The sequence below is a fragment of the Camelus bactrianus genome, chromosome 26 (genome assembly GCF_048773025.1).
Source record: "Camelus bactrianus isolate YW-2024 breed Bactrian camel chromosome 26, ASM4877302v1, whole genome shotgun sequence".
NCBI lineage: Eukaryota > Metazoa > Chordata > Mammalia > Artiodactyla > Camelidae > Camelus > Camelus bactrianus.
In genome coordinates this window covers 10,525,736-10,548,041 of record NC_133564.1, presented here as the reverse complement: position 1 = coordinate 10,548,041, position 22,306 = coordinate 10,525,736, and the positions used below count along the sequence as shown (strand labels likewise).

The following is a 22,306-nucleotide window of genomic DNA, read 5'->3' as shown; positions in this document are numbered from 1 at the left end:
GGGTCTTCTGCTGGACGGGGAGGCTCTGAGCCCAGCCGTGATTCCTTGTTGATCTCTGTTGGTCTTCTCTGGCTGCCGTGACAAAGTGCCACAGTCTGGGGACTTAAACAACAGAGAGGCACTTCCTCCCAGTTCTGGCGGCTGGAGGTCCAAGATCAGGGTGCAGGAAGGAGTGGTTTCTCCTGAGTTCTTGGCTTGCAGACGGGCATCTTCTGTGTCTTCACATGGGGTCTCCTCTGCGCACATGTACCCCTGGTGTCTCTCGTATAGGAGCACCATCCTATGGGCCTAGGGTCCCATCGGGCAGATATGAGCATGGACCCTCCATCCCAAGTCAGGCTGAGGCCTCTGTTCCCTCCTCGCTGTCCCCACGGCCCACACGGCACAGGACAGACAGGCAGAGACCCGGGTCCAGGGCTCTAGGAGGGGGTGACCCCAGGCAGGCTCTTACCCACATGGCCTCCGGCTCACCTGACAGGCACCTCTGTGCCGTCCACTCAACTCCAAGGCTGGCGTCTGGCTGTGCAGGTCCCTCGGGGTCCCCGAAGGTTTGTCCACCAAGTGTTTATCCACTGGCCTCCAGAGATGGTTCCTCACCTGAAAGGGCCTGGAGTTTGGGGACCACAAACACATCTAACCAAGACACTGGGCCACAGTCACTGCTGCCCACTCACTGCCCATCTGTGTCAATGAGGATGTTGCAAACACCTCACCCAAAGGTGTGTGCAGCTGAGACCAGAGGAGAAGACAGTCCCCAGGGAGGACGGCCAGGTGTGGGTCTGTGGGGGCCACACAGGCCAGCAGAGGGACGACATCCTTAGGGCTGCGACACGGCCAGGAGTGGGCAGAGGGCAGCTGACTGCAGGTGAAGCCCTTCGAGTGGGCGCAGGGAGGGAGGATGCCGGCAACCCGTCTGCTGTCTCCAAACGTGTGTGGCAGCAACCTGGGCGTGGCGGGGCCCGAGGTCTTCCGCGGAGCGAGCCGCTTCTCGCCAGGTCTTTGTCCTGGACGGTGAAGCGCCATCCTGCCATTAAGTGGCCACCAGGGGGTGGCAAACAATCATGGGGAAGGGGCTGGATACGGAGGTCCTTCCTGCTCTGTCACACTTCACTTGACCCCCATCTCATAAATAGTCATCCCTGTGAACAGGACCCTTGCGGGACCACCATCTGCTTCACAGGGTTATTGTGAGAATTTAAGTAGAATGTATGAAAAGCACTTTGTACACTGTCTATCAGATGGCAAATACTCAGTAACAGAGCTATTCTAATTACTACAAATGGAGCTTTTATTGGCATACGGGCATGGCTGATACTTTGAGAATTTTGTCAGCTATGAGACACTTTATTGATTAAACATTGTTACGTAAAGTCCCGGTGTTACCCTGGTCCGGCGGAGACAGGTAGACATAGCACATCTTTGACTACGTGTTAGCACGTAAAGCCTTCTACAGGGTGTTAAGAATGGCAGTAATTGGGCACACGCGGAAATTAGGGAACGCAAGAGTAAGCCACGTGTCAAAGGCAGCTGCCTCCAAGTTAACTGGGAGGCGTCGGGGCAGAGGTTGGTTAAAGAGTTTTTTGTGCCGCTGAATCGAGTAGTGGGTCACCAGCCCAAAGAGCGTGAAGGGGAGGTTCCCCAGATCCTGGGTTCAACACTGAAGATGTAAAGAGAGGTGATTCAGCATTGCCTGAAAAATCCTTACCGTCAGTGGTAAATCATATATTTATAAGCACACATATTTCTTTCATATGTAAGCTTTCTTTATCCTGTACATTCTTTCTTTATCCTATATCCTTATAATAAAGCCCCATCAACATTTGATGATTACAGTCCGTTGGGCGGGGGACCAGGAGACCACCCCTCACCCCTCTGCCTCCAAGATCGGAATCCAGGTCCTCTCCCGTCACTGTCGCTTCTCTACAGTGAGTCCCCTCCCCCTCCTTGGCTTTTCCAACTCAAGGTTCCCAACTGCGCAATCTAGTAACTATTAGTCTTAACCTACAGCGTCCACATTATTTACTAGATTACAGGAGCATTCTTCTAACAACTCGGTGGGGAGGATTATCTTGTTTCCTATGCACTTCTCGGAATTAACTGCAACCTTGTTAAAAAGTCTCATTCTTTTGCTGTTGGCATTCAACATTTTTAATGTGTCTTCTGAGGCCACTAATAAACACACTGCCTTTCAACACGATTCAAACCAAGTAATTTCCTTTGGGAAGAATGAACAAAGCAGACAGACGTAACACAACTTAAGCTCTTCATTATAAGCAGATGCAACAGCAGACAGACACTTCCAATAATTCTATCTATTGAGTGAATTACACAAACTTCCCGGACATGCAGGGAACTGTGGCGGAGTCTCAGGACCCACAAGCCCCCGACCTCTGTCATCCTGTAGACCAGTCTGTCCAACAGAAACATAATTGCAGACACATATGCATGGGAGAGCGGGGCCAGCCGTCAGTAATAAAGTATCTCAGGAAAAGAAGCAACACAATCAGAAAGGTCAGGGAACCAGCAGGAACCTGAGTGCACGCGGGAATGAGAGCAAGTTAAGGACAAGCGCAGAGTTGTCCCACACAGGGACACGTGGAAGGATGCTTTGTGCTGGATTATTTCATTTTAGATCAGAATCTAAAATTCTTTATCTCAATTTCTAGAAACAGAGAGAGGAGGGAATACAGAGACAAACAAAAGAAGAAAAAGAAGAAAGACATTAGCGCAGAAGAGGGGGATACGTTGTTGGGTTGATCTTTTTAATGCACGTTATTTCACGTCATGATGTCGAATTTGTGCTTGTCATATGCCAAATTAGACCAACAAACCGAAAACCTGAAACAAGACTGTTGCTAGTTCTAGTGGAAGGCAGATCCACGTATGGACGTGTATGTGGACAAAGTAATTGAGATGGTTTAAAACAGAAAGCCCAGGTATAAGAGACTTTTGGATGGCTTAGCGGCCCACTGGATACTGGGATTGCAGGGAAGAGGGGCGGTGACCTGGGTCGTGGCACTGAGTTCTCAGAACACTAGTAACACAGCTAACACAGCGCTTAGGACGTGCCAGGCGCGGTACAAGGACCTCTGTCATCCTGGAACTTTACACAGGTTACTGCATGAATCCTCACAACCACCCGATGAGGATGTACCATCATAATCACTGCTATTTTGTAATTAAGGGAACCACTGCACGGAGCTTAGGAAGCGGACCGAGCTGGCGAGGGGCAGGAGGGCTCAAAGCCCCAGTAGCCTGGCTCCGGAATCCATGCCCTTACCCCTCACCCCACCACCCCTCCCCAAAGCAGCAGGTTTCAAAGACAGAAATGAACACTAAAGGGCCTGGTCTCCCCCATCTGGACAACACAAAGCCACTCTTCCAAGAGACACGCAGCATGTAACTGACAGTTGTCCGTGCTGTGACCCTGAGGTGCTGGAATCTTTGGGTGCCCCTAAGTCAGGGTAGCAACTGCTTTTACTCCTGGTTCCAGGTGAGAGTTGCCTCTCAGGAGAACACGCCAGTGATGGATGGCGTCACCCGCAGCTGTGGTCCACACAGGTCCTTTGAGCAGCGTGCTCTGCCGAAACCTGAAGGAGGGGCGTGGCAGGGTGACCACGCCCAGGGGCACCTATCTCCTAGTATGTCTTTGGCTTTGCTGGATTCACCAGCTTTCCTTACGCCCTAAGCAGGCCCCTCTGGAAGTAACTTAGCTCAGCCCTGGCAGGTGTTCAGTGATGTGGGGTGAGTGGGTGCAATGCCGGCTGTGGGTTTAGAAAACCTGCGGAACAATAACTTAACTATAACCCCAGATGTCCTTAAGTGACAATAATTGTACTGCTAGTTGTTTTTCCTTTCAACTAGAAGGTCAAACTTTAACCACCACCACCACCACCACCACCACCACCATCAAGAATAAAACCACCCCAGCTGAAGCAGGCAACCGCAAAGCCTGTAGGTATTTCTTGGACACGTTCTGGGTTCCAGGACACACTCGGTCAGCTCCTCACATGCGGTGCACGGCAGCCGGACGCAGAAATTCTCCTTTCCTTCAACTGGTACTCAGTCTGAAAATGTTCTTCCTTCTATGGTGGGTTCTTCCCTTCTTCATCCTGGCTTCCATCATACTGATAAGAAATGTTCTCCCATAGCGTTTACTGCTGTTTTCCATTCTGACCGATGATGGGATGGTGGGTGAGAAAAACACAACTTTCTCTGTCATCTTCCCTGAAACAAACTTCCAAGGACCTCAGAGACCATGGGTGCAAATGAGAGAGAACAGGACAGTCATGAACAGATGAGACTGGTAACGGTGCGGAAATTAAGAGTCTGACCTGTGATCCAGAAGGAAAGTAACTCAAGGATGCCCGGACAGAACACAACATAAATATGATCCGGAATGACTGAAAAAAAGTTTACTAATAAATATTCCTAAGAATTATGGGTTTCAGTTCCAAAACATGTCAGAAAATAATTATTTATTCACACATTACAGACAGTAAGTAAAGCTGAAATGATTTAGGAAGAATTGGAACAATCTCTTCACATTCATGAGCTTCATATACGAATGCACTCTTACAACTATTACCTCATTGGACTCTAATGAAACTCCATGAGGTAAGTATTCACTTCATTTTACAGATAAAGGAGGGATCAAACAGGGAAGGTAATTTGTCTAAGATTATGCACGTATAGGGACAAAGCAGATTATCGTACAGTATGGGGTCTCCCTTAGTAAGGGACTTAAGTTGGACAATTTCGAACACTACCCTGCCATTACGGGGACAACCTCCGGGCCTGCCACTACACGTCACCTTCACCAAGCGTGGGAAGGATTCTGTGCTGCCAGCTCCTGGGGGCGGGCATCTCCTCAGCCCTCAGGACCAATGTGGAACCAATCTGCAGAGACCATGAGATTTTTCTTATGAAAGATGGAGAATTTTTCCTTTTGAATCCCTGTATTATTTTATCTAGATTTCAAAAACATGTAATCTTTAAATAACTGTGATTATGGCCATGACTTAAGTTGAAGGCACTTAGGTAGTTTGAAATACTGCATTACATCTTCACGAAGCAGAGGAGTACTTTTTTCTGCCGAAAGTGTTAGTTATGTGACTTTGTGTATTTTATTTGAACTCTGAGCCTCAATCTCCTCATCGGTAAAACTGCGAGCGGGAGGAGAATTACAGGAACGAGACTTATTTGGCACCTGCTGCGTTTCCCGCACGACATACGGTGCTTCAGACGCACGGACTTCCTGAGTCCGCAGCACGATTATTACTGCTATTTTTTATGGATGAAAATAATTGGGTCACAAATTTTAAATAACTTGCCCAATCAAACACCAAGTGGCAAAATCAGGACTCAAAATCTGGCAGTCTGCCTGCAGACTCACTGCTCTCAACAAGAACCAAGATACCCTGCAGTCCGGGATCTGTTATGAGGACTGGATGAGACAGTGTCCAGAGGTCAGCAAGCTGCCTGACACCCTGTAAGCACGCTACACGTCTTGGCAAGTATCATGACAAAATGAGCTTTTAAAATAATATATAGTATTCTGTAGGTATATTTGTCAACAAAACAATACATATATATCACATATATATGAAAGAACTATCACCAAACACATCTTTTATCGTTACATATATCACCAAATAACTACCTTTTGAGATTTATATCTTCCCCTTTTTTGTTGAGCATTAGCACCAATAAACTCAAGAAGATGTCAGAATTTATTCTGAACATTCTGTAAGGAGAGAAGACTGTTAGTAAATACTCTCTCCTGCTGGACACAGGAGACTATCAACAGTAGCAGCTTCTTCTTCCTCTGTTTTTTCAGATGTCAAGATTTATAAACATGAAACTGTAGAACATGTCTTTCTTACACATTCACATGTAAGATCAGGAACCATCCCTGATCTGGATGGAATACCGACCTGTCTCGTCACCATCAGTAAACATTTACTGAGAGCTTGCCCCACATATCAAATTTCCTTCAACACGGTAGAAATGACTGAGCTTTCTATTTATAGTGGCTTTCTGAACAACAGCTTTTTTTTTTCCTGCTCAGGATAATAACTAGGAAATCTTTGACCCCATGCATGAGTACCCCAAGAATGACTCCCTAGTTGATAGAGGGAATGGGGTTACTTTATCGCCCTCAAGTTGGAGAAGGTGTCAATGAAATCCTGGGGATAATGTCAAGTCTTAACTCCTCTAAGCCTAAATACCTTAGTGATTGCATACACGGCTCCTCGAAGTGTCTGAACAGCAAGTTTTAGATTCAGTCGAATCACATGGAGATTTTACCTATGTAATATCAAATATCTGAGTTTTCAGTAACGGTTTGACCAAGTATGGATTTTCATTCTAACGCTTGGATGTTAGGCTAATGCAGTGTGTTTATAATGCCAGTTATACTAAATGGTAACATAATACTCCAAGGTAGCCAGTCTTTAATCTGAAAGTATCTGTAACTAATAAAAACTGCCCCTCCCCCCAATTCCTACTTATAAGCAAAGATTTGTAAGTTACTACTAGGTGATGTCCGGAATATGTGCTCAGATGGCCGTTCCCTCCACCTAACACTTCAACAAATATTATTAGGTTAAAATTTACCTCTACTATATAGATTTTCAATCGTACACATGAGATCATGAAATACTACTACAACACACATTTCTCTGTTTTCACAAATGTGCACCTGATATACATCTGGCAGTTACTTTGTGACTATACTTGACGGGCAAATTTCTTAGTTTTAACAGTTAATTTATTTAGATCGCTTTATTGACATAGACCTCGTCAGTGAAGGTAAGTATAAAACCCGTAACGTTACAAAAGAAACAAAGTCTGCACAATCTGGCTATAAAGGAAATTGTTATTCTAAATGAAAAAAAAATCACGTGGAAGTGAAACAAATGAAAGAAATCACTAGTATGTGTGATGTAAGGATTAGTCAGACTGGCACTTTACCCACTAACCTGGCTGATTTTAGGCATCTGACATGTTTCAGTGAGCTATCCTAATAATCACAGAATTAGTAAGCAATTCATATTCGCCATATACTTTGTAAAACATATGGATGAATTTATATAACCAAACTAATATACTGCTTCACAATTTTGAGTATTTTAATGTATTTTTTTTTAAAAACGTGCTCTATACTTCTGACAAACTACTGTAGTTTTATATGTTCAGAATGCAGGGCCAGTCATGAAGCCTATTTTATGTAACAGGAGACTGTTGGTGAATTTTGAGGGTTGCAAAACATTAATAGCACAGACATTAGAGACAGTGAAAGATTTTATTTTTTTCTTTTACTTTCATCCAAACACCCTTTTGTGAAAAACATAAAAGCATGCACGCTGATTGCATTCTTTTAAAGGAAACCCAAGTAATAACTAAGCTGTAAATCAACAATAAAAATAGCACAAACAAAAGCTTAAATGATATCTATGTGAAATGATTTATAGGTAGACACAGGGCTCTTAATTTCAGAAAATAGTAATTCAAGTCATATCAATACATGTTAAAAAGAAGCTTCTAATTTTCCAAATATTTTGATACAAAATTTTTAAACAAATATATTATAGACCTTTTATGAGACAAATATAAGGATGGTTACAAGAAACACGATGTTCCAGTGATCTTATGCAACTCACTCTGCCTTCTCCAACTCACTTACAATCAACATCGTTCCAGTGGGACTGCTGCTTAAAATTTAAACTTAGAGCATGTCCATGACACTCAAAGTAAGTTACACAACATGGATTGATCTAAAGTGAACTTTACAAGTAAGAGAAAATTGCAGTTTGGCATGAGAACATGTTTCGTAAGTTCTACCTACAGCCCCATTCATAATTAGGCCAACTGTATCCCGTGGGAATGTGTGAAAACGTGTGCACACTAACGCACACAAACCAGTCCCTGCCGCCCAGTTCTTGAAATGGCTGACTCTGGTTCTGGAAAACTCGACACAATTTCCCTTAACTATGAGTTCCATTTTGATTATCATGATTCAATTGGTGTGTTGCATCTGAGACACTGATATAATTTTGCAGCAAAAATCCATTACCAACAAGCAGAAATGTTATCTTAAAGGACTAGTAGCTATCAAGTTTGGATTGTAACATAAAAATAGAGCAGATCACACTTTTAGAAAAGTCCTCTTCCAGCGGATATATTGTTCCATGACTAAAAATTGTGTGATTGGGTTCCTGAAACACAGCTCTTCTTTTGAGGTGACACAGATTAACTGTATGGCTCCATTAATACTCATGGGAACTAAACAAATTCACTCCGTCCTGGTGGGTTAAGTCTGTATTTCACTGGCTTGAGGAAGGTGATTTCTTGACATAGACGAATGCAAAACGCCTTTGCCACAGCCGGTGAGCTGGCTCACGGGCACTTAAGTGATCCAGCTCCGCAGCAGGACACGCTGGCCGCGCGGGGAGCCAGGGAGCCAGCGACCCAGCAGCGCTGCTGCCGGGGAGCGGGGGGAAGAGGACTTGCGTACAGCGGAAATCGACCATGGTGACAGAAAACATGATTTCTGGATTAAATGTTTTGCTAAACCCAGAGAACCAGGCGAAAGGCTCATGCTAGGAAATTGGGTCACGTGTGTGAGAGCTCCCACCATCTTGGCTCCAACAAAGGCTCACGCTGATTATTTTGATCTAAAAGTAACAGGACGCCTTATTAAGGTTTTCAAGTACTTATGGCACAAATGTCGTGAAGTCCCGGGAGCTTGGCTTCAATCTTGAAAAAGCTGAGCAATTTAAAGTTCGGCTGCAATGAATCAGGGCCGCAATATTGGCTTAAACTTAATTCTCGTATTTTATACATTATTCTTTTGTACAGGGTACAGGGTGTGCAAACGAAGCAATTTCAATAAATATTAGAAATGCTAATTACTTTGCAAATAGAACGTGAAAGCAGCTAATACCCCGGGACAATAAAAGCGCGTGCTGACCAGACCGCCCGCGAACACTTCTCGGCCCTCTCCTCACGTCCTCCTGAGACTTACCCACAGCATCTTTCATTGACTTGGAGAAATTAAGCAAAAAGCAAAATATTACACAGCTGCAGGATACTAAATAGTTTAGTGATAAGAGTTTGGACCAGTCGAGTTGTGAAAAATTGAAAACAACAAACACGGTGACATACACTGCAAATTAACGTTCCTGAAGGCAGCTATCTGAACGACAAGACAATAACAAAGTGCACAGTCCTAACAGTCGTCTGGAGTTGACATTAGTTCATAGGAAATGCCAAGTGTCACACAAACTCTGCTTATCTTTTCCCTTCCGGCAGCTTCCGCACTAACGTTGTGAAGCCGTGTATGTTTGCCCAAGACCAAATGCATATTGGCTTTAGTCAGAAATTCTATTTTATCCAATGTTCAGTCAACAAGGCTTTATTTACACTTCTCATTAAATTCAGGAACAACCGCAGGTTATGTGCAGCAGCCAATAATAAATAGCGCGGCACATCCCGCTGCCCGGAGGCAGCTGCTTGTTTACGCTTTAATACTAACCCACAAGCAGCCAATCAAGCTTCCATAAATCCACGTCTTTACGTACAGGTTCCTTCCGGTCTCGGTCATAAGCAACCCAGCAGTCAAACCACTTAAGATCAAGAGTGATGGTAAAGTCTTCTTGAGACTTAGTTTAGAAGTAACACTTTCTCCAGGAAATTTGTTTCTTCTTTCTGGATCCAGTGAATCATAGAATTCTATAAGCAATCTATGGCCAGAATGGAAAAAAAAAAAGTTTTAACTTGCAGGGTTAGTCATTTCAGTACTTTAATTTGACAAGTATCTATTGGGTGCCTATTACATGCTGGAGAAGTTATAGGTCCTTATAAGGATACACCCAGGGACTTGGTTTAATTGGAGCTTCTAGACCTCAAAAATATCTTTAAAATGCTCTCAGATTAGTGTATATGAATTATATTATATGTAATATTTAAAAACAGATGGCTTTAAGTAATTTTATAGGGATGTTTTTGTTTTTAAAATTTTAGATCTTTAAAATTGTACAACGACCTGACTCACATGGGCTTTTTCTCCGCCTCTGCACCCTCACAGCTCCCATCCCATCAGAAGTCAAAGATCCGCAGTTCCTACACAGAGAGCTGCCTACCAAAAGCCCTTATTATTATTAGATTATATGTATTATTATTATAAGAGCAGGTAAAAGGACAAAATAGCACCGTTTATGCATTTTCCCACCTTATTTAACAAATGTAAAATTATAATAGCAGAATATACTCAATATAAAAATCTCAAAGTACAAAAAGGGAAAGTCCTTCTGTTGCCTTGTAACTCACATTCCCTACAGAAAAATCACTGTTTTCAAATGTCCAGGCTCATTCTAAACATATGCAAACACCTATAACACAAAATACTAATCATATTGTTCAGGTGTTTTTTTCTGAGAACAGATTTTCATGTCAAAGCATGTAAGTCCTACTTTTAAAATTCCTTCCATAACCATGTGGGTGGCACTGAATGGCTGGGTTAATGAACTGTCATGTACAACGGAGAGTCAGGGAAACACAGAAATCTGTTCACGCACTTCATACAGTTTCCTTTTCAACACAGTCCATTTTCAGCAGTTCTCACTTGTAAAGTTAATCCAGGAGGGTTCGTCAGGAAATATTGTACTGTCATACAACAAGGGGCGGAGAAACAATGGCACTTTCCCAAGAAGAAGCACATTAGGAGAATAAAACACAGGTAACATTTCTGAACATGAACGAAACTTGGCAAGTATTTTTTAAGTCTTTAAAAAGCCATACTTTTCAATGTGGTCTTAGTAAATTTAAATGGTGCATCTTATAATTAACAGATCCATTTTTTTTTCCAAAAAGAGGATAAAAAGTAGATATTTAAAACAGAGCTTTCAAAAACCAGGATACGCATTAGCAAGGATAAAATTTCCACTGATAGCAAAACAGACAGTAGATAAATAATACACCCAAGAAAATCCAAGAAAATGCAAGGTCTAAAAATCATATCGAAACCTCAGAACCCCGTTTTTATCTTCCTAAAAAGAAAAGAAAGCTCTAAAACTTCTGCCTTTAGAAGTTTGTATAAATCAAACGTAACACGCTCTCCTGAGGTCACCTGCAGCTCCCACCACTCTTCAGCAAGAGACAGAGCACAGTCACTCCCTCCTGTGACCCTGAGGCCACGCCTCACCCCACAGGCATCCAGACACACCTGGAAGTGACTCACAGGTAAGCCCCGGCAAGCTCCAACACCACAGCTTGCTCCGAAGTCAAGTTATTAGTGGGAGAAACAAAAGGTCAACCCAACTGTTTTCGGCCCCAAAACGCTAACAGCAAAAAGATGTTTTGGTTCTGAAAATGTCATGTGCTCCTTCCTCTTCTAACAAACACACCGGCATCAGCCCCGCATGCGCATCAGACACCGTCCTGGGGAACCCACAGCCCACTGTCCACGCACTGCGGGCCCAGCGGCCTGTCCTCAGGAGGCACACCTCCCCACTGACCTGGGAGCGCAGGCCTCGGGCAGCTCAATGGTGCAAAGCTTTCTGTGTGTCTCTCTTCTTTAAAAAACTTGACATCTTACACAAACTACTGAATGTGGTAAATAAAAATGAGCAGCTTCCCCTAACAAGGTCCTTCATGGTGACTCATAACAGCAATGTTTAAAACGTGAACAGATGAAACATAGAATGCGATTTGACCTGAGTCTCCAAAAAGCATTCTTAAGATAACAGAACTGTTTACATTCGTTTCAAATTGTTTAGTGATTTAGCGGCACTGAAGTTTCTGAAGAGCTGGAGCTGTTACTCACTTGTCTTTTACTTCAAAGCGCTCATGAAGCCATCTCTTCATATATACTTGCTCTTCTGGGACGTCTTTTTTGTCTATCCGATCAATGTGAATATGAATTTTTGGAGAATCTTTGCAGAGAAATTCTATAAAAGAAAAAGATCTCATTTTAATTATTCTAGAACAAACAGTTACATAAAATAACAAGGAAAATGAAGTTTAAACAGTTTTAAAATGATGAAAAGGTACAGAAGAGAAAGGTATAGTTTTTCTTTTCAGCAAAATAAATTCAAAGAAAATGAAGACGATAAACTGGTGGTTTTGGGTTTCAGGCTGCAGTAGAAAAGCATATTATAATTTCCAAGTCTTCCACAATTATCAAAGTCATTAGTTAAATCAAACAGTATCCAATGTTACTTTTCATACAACAACCTAGAATTCTACAGGCAGCCAAGGACCAGGCAGCTGGACTTGACAGTATGTACCCATCCTCTGCAGGGCCCCCCAGATGCCAACCACAGCAGACCTACCAGTCACCTTCATGGGACCCCCAGCCCCCTATTCCCAGGCCGAGTGCTTATCACACGTCGTCACTGCTGCTCCCCGTGCCTGGGCCAGAACACGGCCGCCTGCACGACTGTCTACATGGCAGGAGCCCACTCTGGAGGGCCCCCCCCCCCATGACCTGCTAGTGGTCTCCACTCCCTGCTGCTCCTTGCTTTCCTGGTCCTTGCTGTATTTTAACATATTCTACTTGGTTTGGGAACCAAATTTTTTTGGAATAGCTGTGAGCCCCTAAATCATGACAATTTCTAAAACATGCTAATTTGAAAAAAAAAAAAGCAGTCCTTTGTCAGCCCGGGTTGCACAAGGGATGAAGTCAGGATTTATTTCAAGATAACAAAGACCTTTGAGTCTGGAAATTCTCTTTTTGGTAGGTGGCTTTCTGTGGAGACAGGAGAATAATAATGTACTTAAATTCCTGGAGAACAAGGAAATATTGCTAACAGATTTAAGAGAAGACTATGTTCCCTGGGTGGGTGGGAAGCAGGAGGTGGAGACCTTTGATCTCAAGTTGAAATGTGGTCCAAGACGTGTTCCAAGAAATGGTGGCTCATACGTTGTCCGTAAGGCACTGCTAATCTGAGAGGAGACGGAGCTCCCACACGCCACGTGCCAACCTTGCCCGCAGTGTGTGCCATGGGAGGGTGAGAGCAGGAAAGCCACGTGAGCTAGAAAGCAGGTGGCGGTGGGGGCCTTCCCTGGAGACAAAGCCCAGACCTGATGGGGGCAACGAGGGGGAAGGGGCCTCACGTGGAAAGGTGGCCTGGCTCACAACCCCCCACTCCAGTACAGGCCGTGCATGGAGGCGCGGGAGGATTCCAGTAACAAGGAGCAAACCAGTTCCCCCTGGGCAGCATTGGGCAGGAGCAGACGGTGTGAAGGAGGCACTCAGGGCAGAGAGCCGGTCCCTGGATGGCAGGCCAGACCCACAAGGGGACACTGCCTGCAGGGTCCCCAGATGGCAGGCCAGACCTGCACGGGGACACTGCCTGCGGAGTCCCTGGATGGCAGGCCAGACCCGCACAGGGACACTGCCCGCGGAGTCCCTGGATGGCAGGCCAGAGCCTGGGGACACTGCCCACGGAGTCCCTGGATGGCAGGCCAGACCCACATGGGGACACTGCCCATGGAGTCCCTGGATGGCAGGCCAGACCTGCATGGGGACGTGATAAAACCAGCACTTTAAAAAAGTTATTGTGGGAATTATAACTGGTTGTCATAAATAATAAAAACATGTTTAATCTTATTTTTAAATGTCTGATAAACGTTTGGCAATGTTGTAGAATAACTAAATATAAGTCTGTCTCCAAATGTGAACTAGGGCAATGACTCCTTCACTGGCTGAAAAAGAAAATAAATATATCATATGCCGCCTTTTTTATAAGAGGGAGGGGCAGTGGAGTCAATTAAATTTGCACCCATCACACCCCAGAGGTGAAGAACAGTGGCTGCCGGGGGAGGAGCGGTGGCAAGGCCAGGCGAGTGGGAGCAGGGTGGAAAGCCAGCTGTTCCACTGTGCACGTTACATAGTTTTGATTTTTAAACTGTTCAATGCATAATATACACCAAAAAAATCACATTTAAAATGAAAAAAAAAAAGCTTCAGCTTCATACTTCACAGTCATTCTTACTTCAGATGTGGCTACCGCAGGCCTTACTTCCTCCCACCACGATCCGTTTTTGCATCACTTACCCCTCAGTGCCCACCCCGTGTCCTCTCTCCCAGACCTCCCGCTCTGGGAGCTACTCTCTCTGTGTCTGGAGCGTATTTGAACATCGGCCTTCGGAGCTCCCACTGACAGAAGCCGTCTGACAGGCACATTAGCTCCAGGTGAGATGCCAGGCCCACCGCTGCGGACACTTTGAGGCGGGGCCGGCAACTCCCCACTTCCTCGCTGCCCCCTCCCGTGTTCAGATTTCCCTAACGATCATGAGTGTCTTTGGTGATGCTTAACAAAAACATTCTGCTCATGTAAAATCCTGTTTTTTTCTTGCTGTATCTGACATACACGTAAACAACAGCTCAAAGGTTCTTAATAGTTAGCACAGGTTTGAAGAAAGAAAAAATCACACTTAACAGTTTTCCTTCTTGTGCGTGACACTAGATTTCATAAATATTATGTGAGAAGTACATAGGAAGATGCACGCTGACCATCAGCGCCCACCTCAGTACTGCGAGGTGCGTGCCGTTCCGCCTCACTCCTTCCTTTGATGTCTGAACCTTTCCATTTTCACGTGTGACCCCCGGGTAGAGAGAGGCTGAGTCAATGACAATGGGCAAGTCTAAAGGACTAACGTGACAGCCAAGAAGTACCAAACTTAGCAGGACTAGTGAAATGCAGCTGTTACAGATTCATAAAAAAGACAACAAGTATACATACTTGGAAGATATTGCCAAGTAAATGTAATACAGTAGAGTGCACTTACCAATTTTTAAAAAACAAACTATCCATTTGTAAATAGAGATGACCTACTTGATAGAGTTTTTTTGTTTTCTGTTTTTCTTTTTGGTGGGGGGAGGTAGTTAGGGTTATTTATACATTTATTTTTAAAGTGGCAGTACTGGGGATTGAACCCAGGCCTCGTGCATGCTAAGCACGTGCTCTCCACTGAGCTACACTCTCCCCACTGATATGACCGACTTTGAAACAGACTCACCAGCCATGGATGGTGCTTCTTTCCGCTGCCCTTTGTCATCCACAGTCCCTTCAAACGCCACCGTGACATCATAAATTGCATCTAAATAATCCTTCATAGACTCAAAAGCTACGTGAGTTGCCTTAATTCTTGGTGTCAGCACATGTTTTAATACTGGAAGGCCTAGAAAAGAAGTTGATTCAGTGTGGCCATAAATTAGTTACAAAACACCTTGACAACAGAATATAACATCTAAATGGTTTTTCAGTTTCCACTGAGAGACAGACCAGAATATACTGATGCCATAATCTCTATAGGACTTCCAGTTTAGGGAGCACTTTCACGTGCCTTTCTCAATTTAAATCAACATTTATTTAATACACATGTATTAAACAGCTACACATACAAGACACTGTAGGGAAGGGCTGGAAAAGCCACACTCAAGAAGCTTACAGCATCTCAGATACCCTCAGAAACTCCAACAAGAGCAAACACATGATCCTCATCTCTGGCAACAGAACAAAGGTGGTAGCATCTTGCCCATGGCCACTTCAAGATTCAAGAGTTCAATTCATAACTTCTGACTCCAAGTCCATGATTCCTTCAGTTCTATTTCTACTCAAATAGAAACGGGGTGGGATTACCCAAACGACCCCCACTGTGCATAATATCTGAACTCAGGGCTGATGTGATCTATATACCACAAAACACTGGCCTGATGCCTTTAGGGTAAACTGGAGATCTAGTTTCTTAGTACAATTTTTTAAACCTTTGAAATCGAATTCATATACCATAAAATCCTCCACTGTAAAGTACAAGATCCTGTGTTTTTTTTTTTGTATATTCAAAAAGCTGTACCACCAACACTACTATCAAATTCCAGACCATTTTCATCACTCCAAAGACACTCATCACCCTTTGTGGACACTGCACACTTTCCTTCTCTGCACATACCACCCCCCAACCCTCCCAGCCCCCCAGTTCCCCACTACCACAATTCTACTTTCCGTCTCTTTGGATTTCCTGATTATGGACATTTCACATAAATGAAATCACAGAATTGTGGACTACTCTGTCTAGTTTCTATCATGCAGCATAATGTTTTCAAGGTTCTTCCATACTGTAGCATACATCATTACCTCATTACTTTTTATGGCTGAATAATATTCCACTGTATGGATATACCACATTCTGTTTATCCATTTAAGAGTGGACAGACATTTGGGCTTTTCATCCTTTGGCTATTATGAATAATGCTGCTATGAACATTCATACATACTGCATATGAAAGCTGCACATTAACAAGTTTTGGTATGAACATAGAATTTCAATTCTCTTGGGTATATTTTATATATATAACACACACACATAATATACATACACACACACATGCACTTTTAAAAGCTTCTTTGAGAAACTACTGCAATTTATATAGAATAATTAATCACGTATTCATTAGTATTCCTGCTAGTGCTAAGAATTTGTTCTTCTCTCCTTCCTATTTCCAGCTGCCTCCCTTTTCCTGGATTGGAATATTTGCTCACAGTTTAACAGAAAAGTGTAGCTCTCTGAAGAAGTGACATGAAAATAGATGAGAAAAAAAAACTCGACTTGGATTTTCTACTGCCTGTCTCCAGGGAAAATCAGCTGCATGAGGAAGAACAGCAACCGCATGTTGGGATCTTCCTGCAGAAGAATTTTTAAAATGCAGAGTGGTGTGGGAAAGCAAAAGATTCCCACAACAGCGTATCTGACTGAAGTCCCCAGGGCAGAAGCAGTTTAATTTATTCACAAACTTATAACAAAAATCTGAATAGTATACCATGCCGGGAAACATTTATTTGTCAATTAAATTAGTTGATACTGCCTTCTCTGCTATTGGAACTTGCTCAGTTTTACTAAGTCCATAGTTCCACAGAATCACTCTGGTATTCAGTAAAAACAATTAATTCTTAAAATCTAAGTAAGTTAGTAAGAAAATAAGAAGACAGAAAAGTAATACTTCCTCCAAAATGAGTCATAATGAAGGCATGGAAAACCTGGCTTGGTGGCGGACGAGTAAGAAAAACCCATCAGAAGACGTAAGCAGAGCGGAGACAAGGAACGCACGAGGGGCGGCTCCCATCAACACGTTTTCTAGATCCAGTCCGTGTCCAGCACATTCCAGCTTTCACCTACCAGTTCTTGAAAAGGAAGCGCCAACGGGAAGGAAAAACATAAGGAGGCTGGGGTGACGCAGATGCCCAGAGAAGAAAACGTCTCAAGAAGGAAGTGGTCAAACATACTCACTGGAAATCACTGAAACGTCCAGACGGGACCAAACTCGGGCCAAATGGAGGCCACGCACTCCCTGGACCAGTGTTTTCAGTGGGTGGTAGGACGGAGGGGCAGAGAGAGGGTCAGCGGAGGTGTGGACACAACAGCGACCTGTTCTCTGTGTGTACTTACTAACACACGGGCTATTGATCTTCCAGGACTTAGCATAATATAAGATTCCCTCACCACTCCAATGAGTAGAATCTGGCTTTTCTTCTTTTGGGGGGGGGTGTGGGGAAGTAATTAGGCTTTTATTAATGAATTAAATTTTAAATGGAGCTGCTGAGGATTGAACCCAAGACTGTGTGCATTCTAGGCACACACTCTACCACTGAGCTATACCCTCCCCACGGAATCTGGCTTTTCTTTGATGATCAGAAGTCACTTCACAATCCTACAAGCCCGTGGACTCCCCTAGTCCACAAAGGGAACAATTTACAGTCTCTGACCAAGCGGTCTTCAAACAGGGAAGAGGGCACTCACTAACCCAAAACCTTGGGTCATTAGTATAAAACCAATTGCATAATAACACTACAGAGACCAACTGGAATGCCAACGCAGACATTCATAATGGACTGCTGGAGCTCGAGCCTGCCTTACTGACCTGACCGCCTCCAGGAGCCACAGAAAACCCCCAAGCTCTAAGCAGAGAACAGGCAGCTAGTCTAGTTCATTCTTCCTGGCCATTGTCCAGTCTCTACTTGGTTTCCATCTCCAGTCTCCTCGACTTCCACTCGGTACTGATGACACTTTACCTTCTGACTAAGCTTCTGCCCGAGGGCCACGGTGGCGGTGCTTGGTCTAACTGAAACTTTGCTGTCAGTATTATATTTAGGAAACATAAACAAATGATAAACTCATTGAATAGAAAATCTCTATTGATCCACGTAGGAAATTTTACATCACGTTCATCATCTCACTTGACTCCTGCAAACTAAGTAACTGTGGCTCAGAGAGAGAAAATGATTTGCTCCAAGTCACACAGATCACAAGACTTTACAATGTCTTGTTCAGCACCCTTTCTATTCAGTAATTATTAACAAGACACTGCTTTAGAACTATAAACATGCAGGTTAGAGGTTAATGAGGCAATGAAATAAACAGCTATGGTACATGGTAGAATATTCTAAAGGAGACTAAAAATAACCTCAGAATACAAAAATACTTCTCACACTTAAAGATTCTTTTTTTCAGTCACTCATCTGATTGGTAAAAGCTTCAGGAAAGAGAGAGCATTGGAGAGAGACCAACGTGGATGCTCGGAGAAGAAAGTGGGGACAAACCTGACAGGTGAACAAAGGGCCAAAGCAAGAGAGGTCAGAGGTAAGCCAAAAACCCAGGCTCAGAGGAAGGAAGAGCAAGGAAGAGGTTCGAGGCAGAACTGGCTACATAATTTGCAGGACCCAGTGCAATTTCGAGCCCGTAAAAGCAGAGCATTAACCCAACACTGGATCCTGTGCAAGAAAATGGATTTCCCCCGGGAGCGTACAGATAGAACTATGGTTAGGACCCCATCTTGACTTTTGCCTGTGAGACCCGTTTCAAACTTCTGGCCTCCTGAGCTGTAAGGGGACACCTCTGTATCATTTTAAGACACCACGTCTATGGTACTTTGTTGCAGCACCACAGAGAACAAGTATGCATCTTAGCTCCCAGCAGACAGGTAAGTGTGACTTTTCCACCAAATCTGGACCAACGCTCGGCAGTAATTTTCTTTTTTAATGTTTGCGAGGTGGACCTGTTTCAGAGTGCTCATTTAATTTGTATTTCTTTGATTATAAGGGAGAAAGACTATTTGTTTATGTGTGTGGATCATTCAAATCTCTAAAATTTCCAATTCATGACCTTTTTTTCATTTTTCTCATTTATGTCTTTTTCTTACTAATTAGCAAGAGTTCTTTCTATACTAAGTTTATTAATATTACATATATTAACTTGACATTTTTCACTTAAATTTGTTTATGTGATGCTTCAGATACAATAATAACTTTTATTCAATTAAGTCTCCAAAGAAAAGAAAACATTCTGCATTTAGGGTTTTTTTTTAATGTTGGCAGTATCGTTTATTAAGCTGTGCCTTAGGACAGGCGCTGGGCTTGCCCACAGTGCTCTTAACATACAAAGCTTGGATGTTCTGCCAAATTTTCTTGAGCGATGACACCAGGAAGTTGACAGCTAAGTGGACGTTGTACACAAGCACATCATCTGTCATCGGCACGTGGCAAACAGACACAGCACCTTCTTCATCTGGAACGTGATCGTGGCCTTCACTTCATCAACTCTGGCCACGTGTTCTCATTGTGCGTCAGCAAGGAAGGGAACTTGCCAGCCTTATTCAGACCTGGGCCCAGGATTCTTGGGATCTGCCTGATCAGAGACTCTGAAGCCAAAAAGGCATCATACTTCTTGGCCGCCTTCTTAACCAGGTTCTTACGCCTGTTGAGTCTCTTCAGAGCCTTGACATCCACACTGGGGAGAGCCACAGCCTTGGCCTCATCACAATGCTGCTGGTCCCCGAGGACGTTCTGCATACGGAAAACCTGGGGCAGGGAGTGGGCGGCAGCCTGATGGTGTCCGAGAAGTGTCTGTCCTCCTGAGGGTCACAGTTCTCCAGGCTGACCTGTTCCATTGCCTCCCGAAACTTCCACTGGTTCCTGGGCAGGGCTTCTCACACCACCTCGCACAGGGTGTCGCGGGAGACCCACTGCCTATCGGGCCTCACACCGCGATAACCAGAAAAGAGACTGTTCTTAGGCAGTGCTAGTCAAAGGAGGAAGGCCAAATCCCATAAATCCTAGAGCCTTAAAACTACAAAGACCTTGCTCGGTAATGTATCTGGCTGAGCAACGTGGACACTCTAGGTCTTTGGTTGGCCACCACAGAGGGGTGCCCCCTACTACTACAGCTCTAAACTTCAGGTGTACGTCCCGCTGGTCGCTGGGGTGGAAACCACTGCGGAGCTCACTTTAACAGGGCCGGGAGGAAGAGTTAGACACGTGAGAGTCCAAATCCCCTAGCAACGCCTGGCAAGCAAAACAACAAACGTGCTTACAAGGAAAGTCAGCTCAGATGAAACACTTCCCATAACTGAGACAGGTCTAAATTAGGAAAGCAGCGCCTAAGTGTCCACAGGACCCAGGCGGGCAGCCTCCTCCTGGCCCCTGCGTCTGTTGTCTGTAATGGGTAAGTAACTGCTATTATGTTTTTCTTTTTCTTCATGAAACTGAAGTACAAAATGAAGGTTTACCAATAAATATTAGACCCACATGTTCTGGGCAAAACACTGACCCAACTAACCTGTTAAGCACATGACTCGTCTTACTCAGACCAGTGGTTCTAAACCTTCAGGAAGCATCAGGGGCATCTGGAAGGCGGAGCCTCAGCCCGAGGACGTCCGCGGTCTTAGGTCTGGGATGGATCCCGAGAACCTGGGTTTCAAGCAAGTTTCCAAACGAACAGCACTGATGCTGTTGGTTCAGGACCAGTTAGAGAACCGCTGACTTGGAGTTTAGACCACAGCTTGAGCAGATCAAGAATTCACAAAAGGGCAGCTGCAAGGAGTGTGAAAAGGTAGGAGGACTAAATAGTAATATTTATTCTGGTAAAATTTTTGAGTAAATGGTATGGAAATGACCTCAAAGACGTAAAACAAAGCTCACAAAACCACTGACCATTTGCTATGTCCAAAGCCCTACAGAGTGCTGTGGCTGGTAACCTGACCTTCCAGCCCAGGACTTCCAGACCTACAAATCCTGCCCCTTGCTGCCGCCCTCCCCAGGCTGGGACCCGACCTGGGTGCCCGCTGGAGCCATGCTATACAAACAGAAGAGGCCAAAGCTGCAGTTTAGACACTGAGGAGGACTTGATATGCAGAGTGAAGAACAGGTTTCTTGAGTATGACTATAAACATAATTCAAAAGCTTCCTCATTCCCTTTATTCATTCCTGTTCTTTTTCAAAAATGACAAGCATATAAGAATAAATGAGAACGTAAGGTTTGAGTGTAGTTTTCCAACATAATTCTTCTGCTTTTATATCCTGAACCACCTGTGGTCTTTGACTCAACAGTAATCGAGACCTGTGAGATTTCCTTTTGTGGCCTTACTTGGAACAAGCAGCCTTCTACAGCACTCTATAAATCACTGCCAAGATTAGCAGACACCTCACCACACACAACAGCAATAATTGGTCAACAACTGGCCAAAAATGAACTGCCTCGGGGAAGAAGTCACTTTGTGATAGGTTTGTTGGATTTAAATTAAAATCATCTAACCGGTCACGTAAACACTTTAGAAACACAACTAAAGAAATTTTTTTTTACCTATCATACCAAATCCTTCGTATTTATGCAATACTATTCTTTTTTTTTTTTTTGCAGGGGGGAGGTAATTAGGTTTACTTATCTATTTGATTTTTCAGCGGAGGTGCTAGGGATTTGAAGCCAGGGCCTCAGGCATGCTAGGCATGTGCTCTACCGCTTGAGCTACACCCTCCCAGCTTGCAACACTATTCGTATATAGTACTACTATATTTACATATTTATATCATTCTGTACTTATATACCACTACTATACAATATAATTCTCTTACATTTATATATTATGTTGAAGCTCTTCTTATTAAATGTTTCACCGTTTCCTTAAATGAAAAGTTCCACGTCAGCATTTCTGAAAAGACAATTCTCTTTTCCCTGCATGTACTATTACAGAATTGAGCAGCCTTCAATATATATACCTTGCTTAGTAGTTTTTTGAAGATTCTACCTATAGTTCAGACCTCTTAAAATCTTAATTTTTGTCCTAGAGAGGTTGTGTTAAAATTGACTAGCATTTAGCTTCAAGTAATTAGGGAATTTAGAGATCATTAATATGATCACTTATGATTAACACGTTCACTCTGAAGGGAACAACAGTAAGAGTTCATGACACGATAACACAGGTACACCTTCAATAACAACTCTTATATGGAATCAACACATTTTGTGC

The 22,306-nt window shown here is 43.7% G+C and overlaps 1 protein-coding gene and 1 pseudogene across 2 annotated transcripts in view; both read right to left on the bottom strand.

The window, feature by feature from the left end:
- Window positions 1-7,292: 7,292 nt before the first annotated feature.
- Window positions 7,293-22,306, bottom strand: part of AGPAT5 (1-acylglycerol-3-phosphate O-acyltransferase 5) — a 38,996-nt gene continuing 23,982 nt past the window's right edge. The window contains exons 6-8 of one of the 2 annotated variants that reach the window (XM_010953341.3): window positions 15,028-15,189; window positions 11,828-11,951; window positions 7,293-9,746 (exon numbers count right to left, since the gene is read on the bottom strand). In XM_010953341.3, the coding sequence (XP_010951643.2) occupies window positions 9,521-9,746; window positions 11,828-11,951; window positions 15,028-15,189 (512 nt within the window). In that variant the 3' untranslated portion in view covers window positions 7,293-9,520. The remainder of the gene's footprint in view (window positions 9,747-11,827; window positions 11,952-15,027; window positions 15,190-22,306) is intronic. The other variant, XM_045515529.2, reaches the window with a different exon arrangement.
- On the bottom strand, window positions 15,197-20,632 carry LOC123616368 (large ribosomal subunit protein uL1 pseudogene; annotated as a pseudogene).